The sequence below is a fragment of the Mobula birostris genome, chromosome 7, assembly GCF_030028105.1.
Source record: "Mobula birostris isolate sMobBir1 chromosome 7, sMobBir1.hap1, whole genome shotgun sequence".
Taxonomy (NCBI): domain Eukaryota; kingdom Metazoa; phylum Chordata; class Chondrichthyes; order Myliobatiformes; family Myliobatidae; genus Mobula; species Mobula birostris.
In genome coordinates, this window is record NC_092376.1 from 99,445,659 (window position 1) to 99,462,188 (window position 16,530).

At 44.5% G+C, this 16,530-nt stretch overlaps 1 protein-coding gene across 1 annotated transcript in view; it reads right to left on the minus strand.

The window, feature by feature from the left end:
- Positions 1-16,530, minus strand: part of LOC140200947 (BRCA1-A complex subunit RAP80-like) — a 100,027-nt gene that overhangs the window by 71,396 nt on the left and 12,101 nt on the right. Inside the window, exon 3 of the mRNA XM_072264592.1 lies at positions 5,773-6,342. Coding sequence (XP_072120693.1) covers positions 5,773-6,342 — 570 coding nt within the window. The remainder of the gene's footprint in view (positions 1-5,772; positions 6,343-16,530) is intronic.

The window sequence follows — 16,530 nt, forward strand, 5'->3', positions numbered from 1 at the left end:
TGTGGAAAAAAAATCGGCATATACGCGCATGCGCACACAGGTGCCCGCACAAGGCTTCATGGTCATGGTAGCCTTTCTCGGGGTAAACACAAGTGTCCCGTATTTGACTGTTACTTCTGTCCCTTATTTGAGAGTGAGAAAGTTGGCAACCCTAACTGTAAAAGACATGTTGAGGTGAGTTTAACCCTACTTGAACACCCTTCCCCCCCCCCCCCCCCCCCCAGTTGGCCGGTCCACAAGAATATTGTCAATATTAAACCAGTCCGCTGTGCAAAAAAGGTTGGGGGACCCCTGCTATATGGTACAATTGGGATCTCTCCTGGGGAAGGTATGACCTGTTCAAAAGTGACGGGTTGCACCTGAACCTCAGTGAAACTAATATTCGTGCTGGCAGGTTTGTTAGAGCTGTTGGGGAGAATTTAAACTAATTTGGCAGGGGGTTGGGAACCAGAGTGAAGGGTCTCAGGATAGGATGGATCGTAAAACAGCAAAGATAGCGTGCAGTCAGACTGTCAAGAAGAGCAGGCGGATGATAGGACATAATTGCAACCAGCAGGCTGAGTATCAGTGCATTAGGGATGCAGAATCAAAAAGGGTAGCAAATACAGTACTGTTATATCTCAGTGCACAGAGTATAAGAAATAAGGTGGATGATCTTGTTCCACCATTACATATTGTCAGGTATGATATTGTGGTCGTCACTGAATTGTGGCTGAAGATAGCTGTACTTGGGAACTGAATGTCCAAGGTTGTATCGGAGGGATAGGAAGGTAGGCAGAGGGGGTGGTGTGGCCCTGCTGGTAAAGAATGGCATCAAATCAGTAGAAAGATGTGACGTAGGATCGGAAGATGATGAATCCTTGCGGGTTGAGTTAAGAAACTGCAACAGTAAAAGGGCCCTGTTGGCAGATATATACAGGCCTCCCAACAGTGGCTGGGATGTGGACAACAGATTACAACAGGAAGTAGAAAAAGTGTGTCAAAAGGGCAATGTTATGGTAGTCATGGGTGATTTCAACATGCAGATCGATTGGGAAAATCAGGTTGGAAGTGGATCTCGAGTTCGTTGAATGTGTACTAGATGGCTTTTTTGAGCAGTTTGTTGTTGAGTCTACTGGGGGATCAGCTATACTGGATTGGGTGTTATGTAATGAACCGGGGGTGATTAGAGAGCTTAAGGTAAAAGAACCCTTGGGAGACAGAGGTCATAATATGATTGAGTTCAACTTGAAATTTGATAGGAAGAAAGTAATGTTTGATGTAGCAATATTTCAGAGGAAAAATTACAGTGGTATGACAGAGGAGTTGGTCAAATTAAATTGGAAGGAGATGCTGGCAGTGATGACAACAGCAGCAATGGCAAGGGTTTCTGGGAAAAATGAGTAAGGTGCACGATAGATGTATTTGAAAAACGAAGAAATACTAAAACAGCGAGATGGTACAACTGTGCCTGACAAGGGAAGTCAAAGCAAAAGAAAGCGCATACAACGAAGGAAAAATTAGTGGGAAGACAGAGGATTGGGAAGCTTTTAAAACCCTACAAAGAGCAACTAAAAGAATCATTACTAGGGAAAAGATGAAATATGAAAGCAAGCCAGCAAACAATATCAAAGGCTGGACAGTAAAGGCTTTTTCATGAATGTAAAAAATAAAAGAGAGATCAGAGTGGATATAGGACCACTAGAAAATGGGGCCAGAGAAATAAAAGGCCAAAGAGATGGCAGATGAACTAAATGAATATTTTGCATCAGTCTTCACGGTGGAAGACACGAGCAGTGTGCCAAATGTTGAAGGGTGTGAGGGAAGTGAAATGAGTGCAGTTACAAGAGAGAAGGCGCTCAAAAAGCTGAAAGACCTAAGGGTACATAAGTCACCCAGACTAAATGAACTGCACCTTAGGGTTCTGAAAGAGGTAGCAGTAGAGATTGTCTTTCAAGAATTATTTTGTAATGATCTTTCATTACATGGTGCCAGAGGACTGGAAATTTCTAAATGTCACTCCACTCTTTAAGAAGAGGAAGGCAGCAGAAAGGAAATTGTAGCCCCAGAAACAGCTGGAGAACAGAAGGATCTAGGAGTATGCTTTCTTTGAAAGTGGCATCCCAGGTAGATAAGTTGGTAAAAAATGGTTTCAATGCCTTCAGTCAGGGCATTGACTATAAAAATTAGGATGTTATGCTGCAGTTGTACAAGACACACATGAAGCCACATTTGGAATATTGTGTTCAGTTTTGGTCATTCTGCTATGCTGAAGATGCTAATAAGCTAGAAAGAGTGCAGAAGAGATTCACAAAGAAATTGCTGGGACTTGTGGAACTTTTATTACTTGAGCACAGGGGAATTATGGTGATCTTCTAGAGGTATACAAGATCAAGAGGGGTGAATGCACAGTCTTTTTTTAAACCCAGGATTAGGGAATCATGAACTAGAGCTGGAGGGAAGAGATTTAATAGGAACCCTTTCTCACAAAGGATGGTCAGACTATATAACGGATTGCCAGAGGAAGTGGTTGAGGCTGGTAGGTCGACATTTGAAAGGCTATTGGACAGTTACATGAATAAGAAAGATTCTGGACCAAATGAAAACACGAGGAAACCTGCAGATGCTGGAAATTCAAGCAACACACACAAAATGCTGGTGGAACACAGCAGACCAGGCAGCATCTATAGGAACAAGTACAGTCGACATTTCTGGCCGAGACCCTTTGTCAAGACTAACTGAAAGAAGCGATAGTAAGAGATTTGAAAGTGGGAGGGGGAGGGGTGATCCGAAATGACAGGAGAAGACAGGAGGGGGAGGGATGGAGCTAAGAGCTGGAAAGTTGATTGGCAAGAAGATACAAGGCTGGAGAAGGGAGAGGATCACGGGACGGGAGGCCTAGGGAGAAAGAAAAGGGGAGGGGAGCATCAGACAAAGATATAGTGAGAGGGACAGAGGGAGAAAAAAAGAGAGAGAAAGAAAGGGGAAAAAATAAAGAATAATAAGTAAATAAGGGATGTGGTAAGAAGGGGAGGAGGGGCATTAACAGAGTTAGAGAAGTCAATGTTCATGCCATCAGGTTGGAGGCTACCCAGAAGGAATATAAGGTGGTGTACCTCCAGCCTGAGTGTGGCTTCATCTTGACAGTAGAGGAGGCCATGGATGGACATACCAGAATGAGAATGGGGCATGGAATTGAAATGTGTGACCATGTATGGACATATCAGAATCCTCTACTGTCAAGATGAAGCCACACTCAGGCTGGAGGTACACCACCTTATATTCCATCTGGTAGCCTCCAACCTGATGGCATGAACATTGATTTCTCTAACTTCCGTTAATGCCCCTCCTCCCCTTCTTACCCCATCCCTTATTTATTATTCCCTTCTTTCTCTCTCTTTTCTCCCTCTGTTCCTCTCACTATACCTTACTCTGATGCTCCCCTCCCCTTTTCTTTCTCCCTCGGCTTCCCGTCCCATGATCCTCTTCCTTCTCCAGCCTTGTACAGGTGTCTCCCGCTTTTCGAACGTTCGCTTTACGAAACCTCACTGTTACGAAAGACCTACATTTTTTCGCTAACAGAAGGTGTTTTCACTGTTGCGAAAAAAGCAGCACACGCCCCGAGCAGCCGCTCTCCCCTGGATTCGGAACAGCATTCTAACCGGCATTGCTTAAACACATGCCTGTGAGCAGCCGTTAGCAAGATGAGTTCTAAGGTATCGGAAAAGCCTGGAAGAGCTCGTAAGGGTGTTACACTTAGCGTAAAACTAGACATAATTAAGCATTTCAATTGTGGTGAACAAAGTAAGGACAAAGTGAGTTTGGCTTGTGGAAGTTGACGAAGATGATGTTAAAGAAGTTTTGGTATCCCATGACCAAGAACCGATAGATGAAGAGCTGATGCAATTAGAAGAGGAAAAGATAACAATCAAAACCAAATGCAGTAGCAAACAGACCGAAACTGAAGTCATCCAGGAACTGAATGTGAAGCAACTGCATGAGATTTTCGCTGCAATGATCAAGTATGACTTTGATTTTGAAAGGGTATGTCGGTTTAGAGCATATTTGCAGGATGGTTTGAGTGCTTACAAAGAACTGTATGATCTAAAAATGCCCGAGGCTAAGCAGTCAAGCAAGCCTTCCATATCAGCCACAGCAGACGACGAACCTCGACCTTCGATATTGAGGCAGACAGTCATAGGAGAAGATAACCTGCCTGCCCTGATGGAAACAGACGACACCCCAGTGTCCCACCACCCCAACCCCCGGGCCGTGGACAGATACCGATCAGCAAAGAATGCAGCGATAGCCAGGACACACCCAGCACATCTTTAAGAAAAAAGCCAAAATAAACAAGCTAATTAATTAGGTGCCGCCCGGCATGTAAATGGCGGCCCAGATCAGAGGCGATTGCTGATTGCGTTGTCTCTGATTTACATGCCGGGCGGCACCTAATTAATTAGCTTATTTGTTTCGGGTTTTTTCTTAAAGATGTGCTTGGTGCGTTCCGGCCACCGCTGTACCCCTGCATGCTTCGCGGATCGGTATCGGTCGGCGGCCTGGAGGTTGGGGTCCACTGCACCACCGCAACCTCCGACGACTCAGCCTAACACACCATCAACAGTGCGCTCGGCGCTGTCCCAATTCCGGTAAGTGTACAAACATTATTTCTACTTTATATAGGCTGTGTATTTTTATGTTATTTGGTATGATTTGGCAGCTTCCTAGTTTAAAGGTTACTGGAGAACGCTTGCACTGTGTTTCTGCCGAGAGCGCTTGCATGAGATTTTCGCTACAGAGAACAGTGCGGCAATGATTGTGGAAAAGTATTTCTACTTTATATAGGCTGTGTATTCATCATATCATTCCTGCTTTTACTGTATGTTACGGTTATTTTAGGTTTTGTGTGTTAATAGACAATAAATAATAGGTGCAGGAATAGGCCATTCGGCCCTTTGAGCCAGTACCACCATTCACTGTGATCATGGCTGATCATCCACAATCAGTCAACACACATCAAAGTTGCTGGTGAACGCAGCAGGCCAGGCAGCATCTCTAGAAAGAGGTACAGTCGACGTTTCAGGCACAGACCCTTCCTCAGGTTGTTGTTGTTTGTGTTTTTAAATCCACAATCAGTATCCAGTTCCTGCTTTATCCCCATAACCTTTGATTCCACTATCTTTAAGAGTTCTATCCATCTCTTTCTTGAAAGCATCCAGAGACTTGGCCTCCACAGCCTTCTGGGGCAGAGCATGTTATTTGGCATGATTTGGTAGGTTATTTTTGTGTCTGCGAACGCTCACAAATTTTTCTCATATAAATTAATGGTAATTGCTTCTTCGCTTTACGACATTCTGGCTTACGAACCGTTTCATAGGAACGCTCTACGTTCGGATGGCGGGGGAAACCTGTATCCTTTTTGCCAATCAACTTTCCAGCTCTTGGTTCCATCCCTCCCTGTCTTCTATCATTTCGGATCTCCCCCTCCCCTCCCCTTTTCAGATCTCTTACTATCTCTTCTTCCAGTTAGTCCTGACGAAGGGTCCCGGCCTGAAACGTCGACTGTACCTCTTCCTATAAATGCTGCCTGGCCTGCTGCGTTCACCAGCATTTTGTGTGTGTTGCCTGAACCGAATGAAAATATCTTATAGGGCAACTTGGTTGGCTGTATTCAAGTTGGCACGATTTCTATGGTCAGTATTCTCCCTTCCCTAACCTTTCAGCACTGGGGATCCTGACTACGGATAAACGCTACCCCTCGTGTGCTGGTACCCCACACCCTCACTCAATTACCTGCGGCTGATTATTGGTCGCGTCCAGCCGGTCACTCTCCCGGCTCAGCTCCGCCGCGTTTGTTGTAGCCGATCTATCTGCCTGCCAGATCCTTCTAGCCGGCTCCCCTCCCTGCTGGGGTTCGGGCTGCGGCAACACCGGCGGCCCGAACTGGGCCTTCCGTAGGAAGCGGCTCTGCGCCAACTTCAAACAACGCTCATAGGCCTGGAGCTGGCACATGATGACGCCGGTGTACTGGTCGGGCTGCAGGCCGGTCGGGCAGAAGGGGATGCCCCAGAAGTAGTGAACCAGTCCATCCTGGCGGTCCGGAGATGAGGGCGGCCCGGCTCCAGTCACCACGCGCCGTGCCCCCAGCCTCTGGGCCTCCAGCTTCGGTCTCAGGCAGCTCCTCTGCCCCGGTTCCCCTGTGGGCGCGAGCCGCCTCTTGGATGGGGAACCCATCACTGGAGTTGGCGCGGCAACGCGGAACGCGCACGAGCACGTTACGCGGCACGCGCACGCACATGAGTGTGATCGGCGCGCTGGGAAGTGTCGGCCGCTCACGGTCAGATGATGAGGGTGTTTATCGTCCTAGTGAGTAACAGTTTTTGTAGCTGAGGTTTTAAACAAAATATAGAGCTGCTGCCTCATAGTTTCAGAGGCTCAGGCTTAACGTGATCTCCAAGGCTGTGTGTGGAGTTTACTGGTTCTCCGTGCTACTGGGTGGTTTCTCTGGATACTCCAGTTTTCTCCCATATATACGATAATGCGAAAGAGAAAAGGCTCCGAGGAAATAAGCGGAGGAATGGTAATGATCCGAATGTACTTCCTATACAATAAAGAGCGACGAAAAGGTAGAGGAGGTGAGTTCTGGGGAGAGGAACTTAGAAAGTACGAATAGTCCGTGAGCCAGTAGGGTTGGTCGGTACCATCTGAGGGGAATAACGCTCATAGTGATTTTTGGCAAGGTATACATCTCCAGAGTTAGAAAAAACGTGATAGCATTGCACCAGTGGTAGCTTTTTAACTTCAAATTAGTAATCACTTTTTGTATATATTCCATATTAACATTAGTACAGCAGAAAATGTTATCCCCCTCCCAGGTAAAAAACCTCATTTGGAGAGATTTCTGGAGTTTTATCAATGTCATGATATTTTCCATATTGTTGTATCAAATCAAAACAATCTTAAGCTTTTGTCATAGCGTATAGAATTACAGTACAATATTTCAAATGTGGGGTTCCACACGGCCATAACATAGGACCCATTTGGTTGTAAAATGAATATATTTAATCAAAGACTGCTTTCCATACTTTGTTTTCCATACTTTCATAACCTATTAATAATAAATAATTTTCCACATCTTCATCTGAACTGCCCACACTCTCTGAGGTGGATGCCTGGTTCTCACAGTCTGCCAGTCTACACCTGTCAGTACTCCTGAGGCCATTTGCAACACAGATACATCTTGGGAGTGGAGTGAACATTTTTTTGGACAGTTACAGGCCAGTAGATCCAGGACGGCATCGGGTGCTGGCTGGCCTTGCATCCAGTGCATCACCAACTGTTCAGCTTCCTCTTCTCTCTCCATCTTCCATCCTCTGCCAACAGGGCTTGCCACTTGTGGGTCCTTCTCCAAACACCTTCTCCATATACCAGCCTGGTAGTTGGCTTGCTGTGCATGTTTTGTTAAGCAGTCCTTGCATGGTGAGAGTTGACAACTTTCGATTTCACCTTTTTTGGCACAGAAAAGGTGATACCTGAGCTCGTTGACCTTGGTGGTCGATGCTTCTGGGGCATCACAGGAAGCATGTAAATGCCTCCAGTTTGTCCATCAGTTCTGGGACGACGTCCCATTCCTGACCCAACTCTAAGAATGTGTCCTGAGTTTTCCTGTTGCTGGTCAGAAGTTTTAGGGCACTTGTCTTCCCTTTACCTGCAAAAGCGCTTACAGTGTCACATCCTGTATATGCGTGCAACCCGATGACAGCCCTACAAACCTCTGTGCCAACAGTGGCAGCAACCTTCCTGATGTCAAGAAGCCTTGTACGGGTTCTAGTGCCACACTTCTGGAACAATGGGGCCTCAATCTTGTCACAAAATGCTAAAGACATGATAAAGACATCTGTGTCTTCTGAGCAGATCACTACAGATAGGTATCCCTCTTGTGGTATGGGCAACATGGAGAGGTAGGTGGCCATCTGCTTCTTCTTGTTGACACTGAAGAGCTGACACCTCCTCTCTGTCTTGAGATGTGATTCTGTAACATTTGTCATTCACAGTTGCATACAGAATCTTCTCCTGTAGCTTTGCTCTGTACTCCGCCTTCCTCCATTCATGGACTATGAAGCTAATGAGGCTATTTTTGTTACTGACTTTGGTCAGGAAGCTCCTCCACTGCCTCACCATCTGTATGCCTGTGATACCTTGTAACTCATGACCAGTCTCATCACCCCGTAGAAATCTTTCACTTTTCTTGAGTTCCCCTTGTATTTGTCGAACACAACATCTATTTCACCGTTTTTGGCACAGAAAAGGTGATACCTGAGCTCATTGACTTTGGTGGTCGATGCTTTTGGGGCATCACAAGAACAAATAAAAATTTTCCCCAATCAGAAACCATGGATGAACAGAGAGGTCTGCTTCCTGCTTAAAGCCAGAGATTCAGCCTTCAGGTCTGGAGACCAGGAGGCTTACAACTCAGCCAGGGCCAACCTGAGGAGGGGATTCTCTCAGGCTAAACACACATTCGAGGGAACAAGGAGGTCACCCTCAAAGCGGATCTCGCACCTGGTGAACTGCCTCTCTCACTTTCCACCTCCAATGTTTACGCCACCCTGAGCAGAATGAATGTACGGAAGGCAGCTGGTCTGGATGGAATACCTGGCCGTGTTCTCAGAGTCTGTGCAGGGTAGTTAGCCGGGGTCTTTACAGACATTTTTAATCTGTCCCAGGGCCAGGCAGTTGTCCCCACAAGCTTCAAGATCGCCACCATCGTGCCAGTACCGAAGCATTCCACTGCCATGGGCCTGAATGACTTCCACCCAGTTTCACTCACCCCCATCACTGCAAGGTGCTTTGAGAGACTGGTTCTATCACATCTGAAATCCTGTCTGCCCACTACCCTGGACCCCCATCAATTTGTCTATCACACCAACAGGTCTACAGAGGATGCCATCTCCACGGCACTTCATTCTGCCCTGACTCACCTGGATAGCCCCAACTCTTACGTCAGAATGCTGTTCATTGACTTTAGTTCGGCATTCAATACTGTGATCCCCTCCAAGCTGATCGCCAAACTTCGCCAGCTTGGTATCAGCTCATACCTCTGCAATTGGACCTTGGACTTTCTGACTAACAGACCCCAATCTGTTAAGTTAGACAACCTCTCCTCCTCCATTCTCACCCTGAATACTGACGTGCCTCAAAGCTGTGTGCTGAGCCCTCCTCTGTACTCCCTTTTCACCTATGATTGTGTTCCTGTACATGATTCTAACTCCATAATCAAGTTCGCAGACGACACCACAGTGGTTGGCCTGATCAGAGGGGATGAAGAGACAGCCTACAGGGACGAGATCCAGCACCTGGCCGCATGGTGTGCCGACAACAACCTGGCCCTTAACACCCAGAAGACCAAGGAGATCATTGTAGACTTCAGGCATGCTAGGAGCCACACTCATATCCCATTCTACATCAACAGAGCCGTAGTGGAGCGTGTTTTTTTTTTCCTTGGTGTCCACATTTCTGATTATCTCACCTGGTCCTTGAACTCCTCCATCCTGATCAAAAAGGCACAACAGCGCCTTTATTTCCTGCGGAGCATCAAGGAAGCTCACCTCTGTCCCAGGATACTGACGGACTTTTACCACTGTACCATTGAGAGCATACTCACCAACTGCATCTCAGTGTGGTATGGCAATTGTCCCGTATCGGACCGCAAAGCACTCTAGCGGGTGGTGAAGACTGCCCAGCGAATTATCGGCACCCAGTTGCCCACCATTGAGAACATCTACCATAAACGCTGCCTGAGCAGGGCGAAAAGCATTATCAAGGATGCATCTCACCCTAACCATGGACCTTTTACTCTCCTCCCTTGTGTGCTGTAGCACTTATTATTCACAGTTATTTTGTAAATACAAATGTAATACTATTCTTTTGCACTTCTGGTTAGATGCTAATTGCATTTCATTGGCTTTGTATCTGTACTCGGCACAATGACAATAAAGTTGAATCTAACCTAATCTATTCTACTACTCTGACTGCCTTCCCTCAGAGCCATACCCAGAATTGTTGACGCAACATCTTGAAAGTAACTTGATCACCTTTCACTCTTTGGACGAAGTTCATTCCATCAACCACTGCAGCAGAGTTTCCTGGGAGTTGCTCTTCTATTGCTACATTTTTCTGCAAGGTTGTGGCTAAAGTAGCTTTATTTGTCTTTCTCAGCAGTTCTTCTGGTGTGGACAGGGCCCAGGGCAATGGTCCAAGGGGATGAGAATGGATATCCTTCATACGTAGACTGCACCCTTGTGCCATCACTATGATGCGTCCAAACAAAGACCTGTCTGCTTTCAAGATGATCGCCCTCCCATTTGATATCACTTCTCTCTTCTCAGACATATCACTGAATGTTTTCAGCTTGTGGTTTTCATTGGGTCATGGAATTTCTTTGCTGGTGGGTCTTCCTCTAGTCTCTCATCCTTGAAGATTGCATAGTATTGCTCACCAATCTCATATGCCTTCATCAGGTCGGAGACAATGCCCTTGGGGGCTACCTTTGCCGTAGAGATGCTAATGAGGTCCCGCTTCTCTGCAAATGGGTTGACCCATTCATGTATGATGCTAACCACTGCTGAAACTGCTTCCTCATCTTTCTGGATTCTTGGCCGCTGTAGCTCCGCATGACAAAGCTCTGATTTGTTACCTTGCACCAACTCCCTTCACGGTCCCAGGAATGCCCTACGGTGCTCAGCTGTTATGTAGTAATGCTTGATAGCTCCAGCATTCAGGCTGAAACGTGATGTGCCTCCAGGAGTCTGTGTGTCTTTGTTCACTGTGGCTTCAATAGCCTGGTCCACAGGGATCTGCCCAAAGGGGCTGTTACTTGACAGCTGCTCTGAGAATTGGCCTGCCTTGAAGGCCTCATACACAGAAGGATTCTTCTCTGGGAAGTTCATCATCTGAGCAAAGTAAGGGGACAGGTACCTGGCATAATTCATCTTATCACAGGCAAAGCACCATGGGATCATGGTTCTTATAGCATGGAGGTGCAACTCCCAGTTCCCCTCACAGAAAGCTACCACCTACTTAGGGGTATATACCTTGCCAAAAATTACTATAAGAATTATTCCCCCCAGGTGATACCGGTGGCCCAAATTTGGGGTCCTGGCTGATGGACGAGAAGTGCAGGCTCGTAAAATGGGTAACAAGATTTGAAATATGGAAGAGACAGGAACACAAAACACAGACCTAAGACTATACTGCCCGTCCGACGCAAAGTAAAAAGAAAAACTGGTTAAAAAGACCAAATCAAACACTCTTTCTGCAACTAGATATAACACTTCTAATAAAACATTTGAAATAATTGCACTAATAAATAGGTATAGGCTAATAATGATTACAATGACTCCGAAGTAACCAAAATTTGAAATTAACTTGTCCATGAAGTTTACCTTTCGAAATAAGTCAGCAAATTGAAAGTGAGTACATGGCATTTAAAGTGCGATAGAGAAAATGGAAAGGTGATGGACAGAGACTGGTAATCGACAGGTTTCGTTCAGGTTGAGTGGCTGTGATCAGTTGAAAGCCGTAGCTGTTCATATTCTACATTGAAGATAGTTTATCATACAGGGCTAAGCAGCTGTGTAGGAGGTACTTTCAAGATGATTTAAGGGAAATATTGGCAGTTTAAGCAAAAGGCAAGAAAATAGAAGATTAAACTATAATATATATACTTTATATATGCAAGGCCCTCTGGTTTAAAAAGGTGAATATTTTTTAAATGATGAGAGAAGGAAAGGTATTTATGTTCCCAGGGACCTGGGTCTCCCAATACAAGATTAACTAAAAACTAACAAGAAGTTTCAGTAAGCCACTGAAATGACAAATGTCAGCCTTCAATGCAGAAGGATTTGAATGCAACAATGCTATAACTACATTGAGCCCTGTAAATATTTGGAGAATTGAGCAAGTCTGGTTTCCCATCTGAGACAGGATAAAATTGCAACAGAGTGTATGTACAGGTTCATTAAGACTGATCCCTGGAATGGTGAGTTTGTCATCTGAGCAGAAATGAAGCAGGATGGAAGAATAAGAGGGAGCCTCACTGAAATGTGCAAAGCTATTCCAGAGTTCCTTGATGCAGGGATGGTGTCAACATTGAGAAGGATGGTGATTCAGAGCTCTGGTGAGAAGAAATGTGTTCAGCCAGAGGGTGGTGAATTTTTTTTTTGACTTCTCTGTACGATGGGCTCCAGAGGTGTCATACTTTATTGATCCCGAGGGAAATTGATTTTCGTTACAGTTGCCCCAAGAATGGAGTATAAATGTAGCAATATAAAACCCATAAATAATTAAATAGTAATATGTAAATTATGCTAGGAAATAAGTCCAGGACCAGCCTATTGGCTCAGGGTGTCTGACCCTCCAAGGGAGGAGTTGTAAAGTTTGATGGCCACAGGCAGGAATGACTTCCTATGACACTCAGTGTTGCATCTCGGTGGAATGAGTCTCTGGCTGAATGTACTCCTGTGGTCACTAAATAATTCAAGACAGGGGCAGGAGGGAAACAAAACGTGTAGGACCCTGCAGGGAAGTGGTAAACATGGTAGAACAAGCCAGAGTGGTAGAATGATGAATTGCACATACATATGTGGGTGCAGAATCAGTGAGAAGGTAAATGGGAACACAGAATGGTAATATCTAGATCAAAATCAATGGAACACCAAATGCAAACAAATATTTTGACCCATTATTGGCTTTAAATATTTAGAAAAATATACATAGAACTTAGAATCTTACAGCACAGGTACAGGCCCTGCAACTCACAATATCCACATCAAAGGTGATACCAAATTCAAATACAACTAAAACCGTTCTGCCTGTACACAATCCATATTCCTCCATTGCCTATCTAGCAACTTATTAAACACCACTGTTGTATTATCTGTTTCCATTACTCCCCCTTGTAGCCAATTCTAGACACCTGCCGATCCCTTGAGTTTTAAAAAAAACCTTCCCCTCTCATTTTAAGTACATGTCCTCTAGTATTTGACATTTTGACCCTAGGAAAAAAGAATCTGACTGTTCAGCCTATCTCTCCCACTCATAATTTCAGAAACTTTTATCATGTCTACCCACAACCTTGACACTCCAGAGACAACAACCCCTTTGTCCAACCTCTCTTTATAGCTTATACCCTCTACATCATGCAGCATCCTGATAAAACTTCTTTGATGGAGACGGACATGAAAGCACAGAGGAACATCTGGAGAAATTTCTGAAACGCCAGTTCGCTGCTGTTGTTACTGCGCGATCGGGAATCTTCCGGAGGGAACGCCTCAAGGAGCCCGGTTTTGCCTGCTGTTAGTGACCGAGATTGAGGTTGAATCGTTCGGAAAGAGATGGCGCTCAGTACTCGGTGTCGGAGAGCTGATCGGAGGCTCGAAGTTTTCGGACGACTCATAGTCGGACTGTGGTTAGCATGGCAGGGAGAGTTTGTCTTCCTTCTCCCATCTGCGTGAGATGTGGGACATTTGACAGACTTTGAACTTTTTACTGTGCTCATAGACTTCTTCATCAAGTTATGGTATTGTTGCACTGTTGTAACTATATGTTATAATTATGTGATTTTGTTAGTTTTTGCAGTCTTGGTCTGTCCTGTGTTTTGTGATATCACACCGGAGGAAATATTGTATCATTTCTTGATGCATGCATTACTAAATGACAATAAAAGAGGACTGCGTGTCTTCAGAATCTAAACCTCTTTTAAACCCTCACCTTAGCCTCTATGTCCTTTGCAATGGGTCAGCGTGACTTCTATGAACAATGAAGATAATCATGCTATCCGCCTTCTATCCGCCTTCTTTACCACCCTATCTACTCGTGTGGTTACTTTGTGGTTGATTTGAAATTGACCCTCAAGATCTCTCTATACATGAGCCCAGTAAAGGGTCCTGTCATTTACATTTGACCTCCTAAGGTGCCTCACCTCACACTTGCCTTGATTAAACTGTCATTTCTCTGGCCATATCTGTAACTGACCTACATTCTGCTATATCCTTTGATAGCACTCTACGTGTCCGCAACTCTGCCAATCTTTGTGGCATCTTTAAACTTGCTAACGCACCCATCTAAATTCATAAAATATTGAATGATACAATACAGCACAGTATCAGGCTATTTGGGCCACAATAATGTGCTGAGCTATTAAACTAGATATTGAACACCTACTTGAACTAATCTTTCTGATAAATAATGTCTGTTTTTCTTCATTGTCTATATATTCAATGTGATAACTAAGAATCTCTTCAACGCCTCTGTCGTATTAGCCTCTACTACCGACCCTGGCAGTGCACTCCAGACACGCATCACTCTCTTTTACACACCATCAATTTTCATATCATCTGAAAATTTACCAACCCAGCCTTCCACATTTTCATCCAAGTTATTTATATTACAAACAGCAGAGGTCTCAGGATAGATCCTTGCCAAACACTAGTAGCCATGGTCATCCAGCCATCAACCACTACCCTGTGGTTGATGGATGAACGAGCCAACTCAACATTCAGTGTTCAAGTCACTGTGGACCCCATGTATCTTAAACTTCTGGATAAGCCCACCATGAGGTACCATTGCAAATGTCTTACTAAAAATCCATATAGACAATGCCCACAGCTGTATCTTCGTCAATCACTCTTGTCACCTACTCCAAAACCTCAATCCAGTTAGGAAGATGTACCCTGTCCTGCACAAAGTTACGGTGACTGTTTCTAATTAAGCCCTGGTTTTCCAAATGATCGTCACTAAAAATCCTTTCCAGTAACCAATGTGAGACTTACCAATCTATAGTTTCTCACCTGTGGCTTATAACATGAAAATCTCGGTAAATTTATTATCAAAGTACATACATATATCTATCTTCTCTTAAGATTTATTTTCTTACAGGCATTTACAGAAAAAAAAATTTTAAAATACAATGAAAACCCATAAATAAACAGAACTTACAGACAACCAATGTACAAATTAAAAAATATAGATTCTGGAACATGAATTGTGAAGAGTCCTTGAATGTGTAGTCCACACTACGCCGGATAATTTTGAAAACGAAGCTTTTTCTCTTCTTTATGCCCTCCCGTCCACACTGACCCGGCGTTTTCAGCCCCCGAAAACAGAGATTTTCGAAAACACTCTCCAGAGTGAATAAATCTGAAAACGCTTAACATCCGGCGTAGTGTGTACGGGATAACGGGAGAGATTTAAAAACGTTGTCATGACAACACAACAACAATGCTTTTTAAAAATGCAAACAACAGGAATTCTGCAGATGCTGGAAATTCAAGCAACACACATCAAAGTTGCTGGTGCACGCAGCAGGCCAGGCAGCATCTGTAGGAAGAGGTGCAGTCGACGTTTCAGGCCGAGACCCTTCGTCAGGACTCAATGCTTTTTTCTGCTTCTGCTTGGTACTGCGCAAGCTGTTATAACGCGCAGTCGATGTGAACGGCGTGAGAGTTAAATTGTAAAGTGAGCTTTTTTGACTATTTAAAAACGCTGTCATGACGTGCCGGAACAATGTTTGTTGTTTTAACAACGAAGTGAAGAAGTGAATAAGTATACTCACTTCGCCCTGTTTTCTGTCCTTGCTTGTATGAAGGTGGTTTACCTATTTATGCAAGTACTTCTCTGACAATAGATGTGTAACAGCCTAATGTAACATTGTATGGAAATACAAGATAACGCTGATGCAGACGTTTTATACATTTAACAAGGTGCTTTATTAATGCAACAGTGTTAGTTTTTCAATGTTCGTCGTCAGCTGGGTTATAGTGTCCGTGAACTCCCTGTTGTTGCCTCCATACGCTCCAGTATTTGTTTTTTTTTAAGTTTTAAGTCCTCCTGCGCGACAGCCAAGAGCAATTCCTTTCAAGTTTTTCTACTCTGTAACTGGACAAACGCGCACCGAGTATACCGTTTCCTCCTCGCTTGTTTTCTGTGTCCTGCGCATGCCCAGTAGGAGGAGATTCGCCCAAATATCTGTCTAATGTGGACGGAGATATTTTGAAAAACGCTTAGTGTGGACGCCTGTCGTTTTTACTCGAAACCGGCGTTTTCAAAATTATCCGCCGTAGTGTGGACGTAGCCTGAGTCTGTGAGTAGGAGAATCATTTTACAGACGTGGTGAGTGAAGTTATCCATGCTGATTCAGGAGCCTGATGTTTGTAGGGTAATAACTGTTTCTGAACCTGGTAGTGTGTAACTTGAGGTTTCTGTACCGTCTGCTTGATTGTAATAGTCAGAAGACAGCATGGTCTGGATAGCTGGGATCTTTGATAGATGCTGCTTTCTTCTGCTCCATGTTAATGTACTCAATGGTGCTTTGCCTCTGATGGATTTGCTATTTCCATATCAGAATATGATGCAACCATTTTAGATACTCTCCACTGTGCATCTATTGAAGTTTATCAAAGGTTTTGGTGATATGCCAAATCTATGCAAACTTCTAAGAAAGTAGAGGCACTGTTGTGCTGGTCCAAGGAATTTAAAGCTACTAACCCTCTC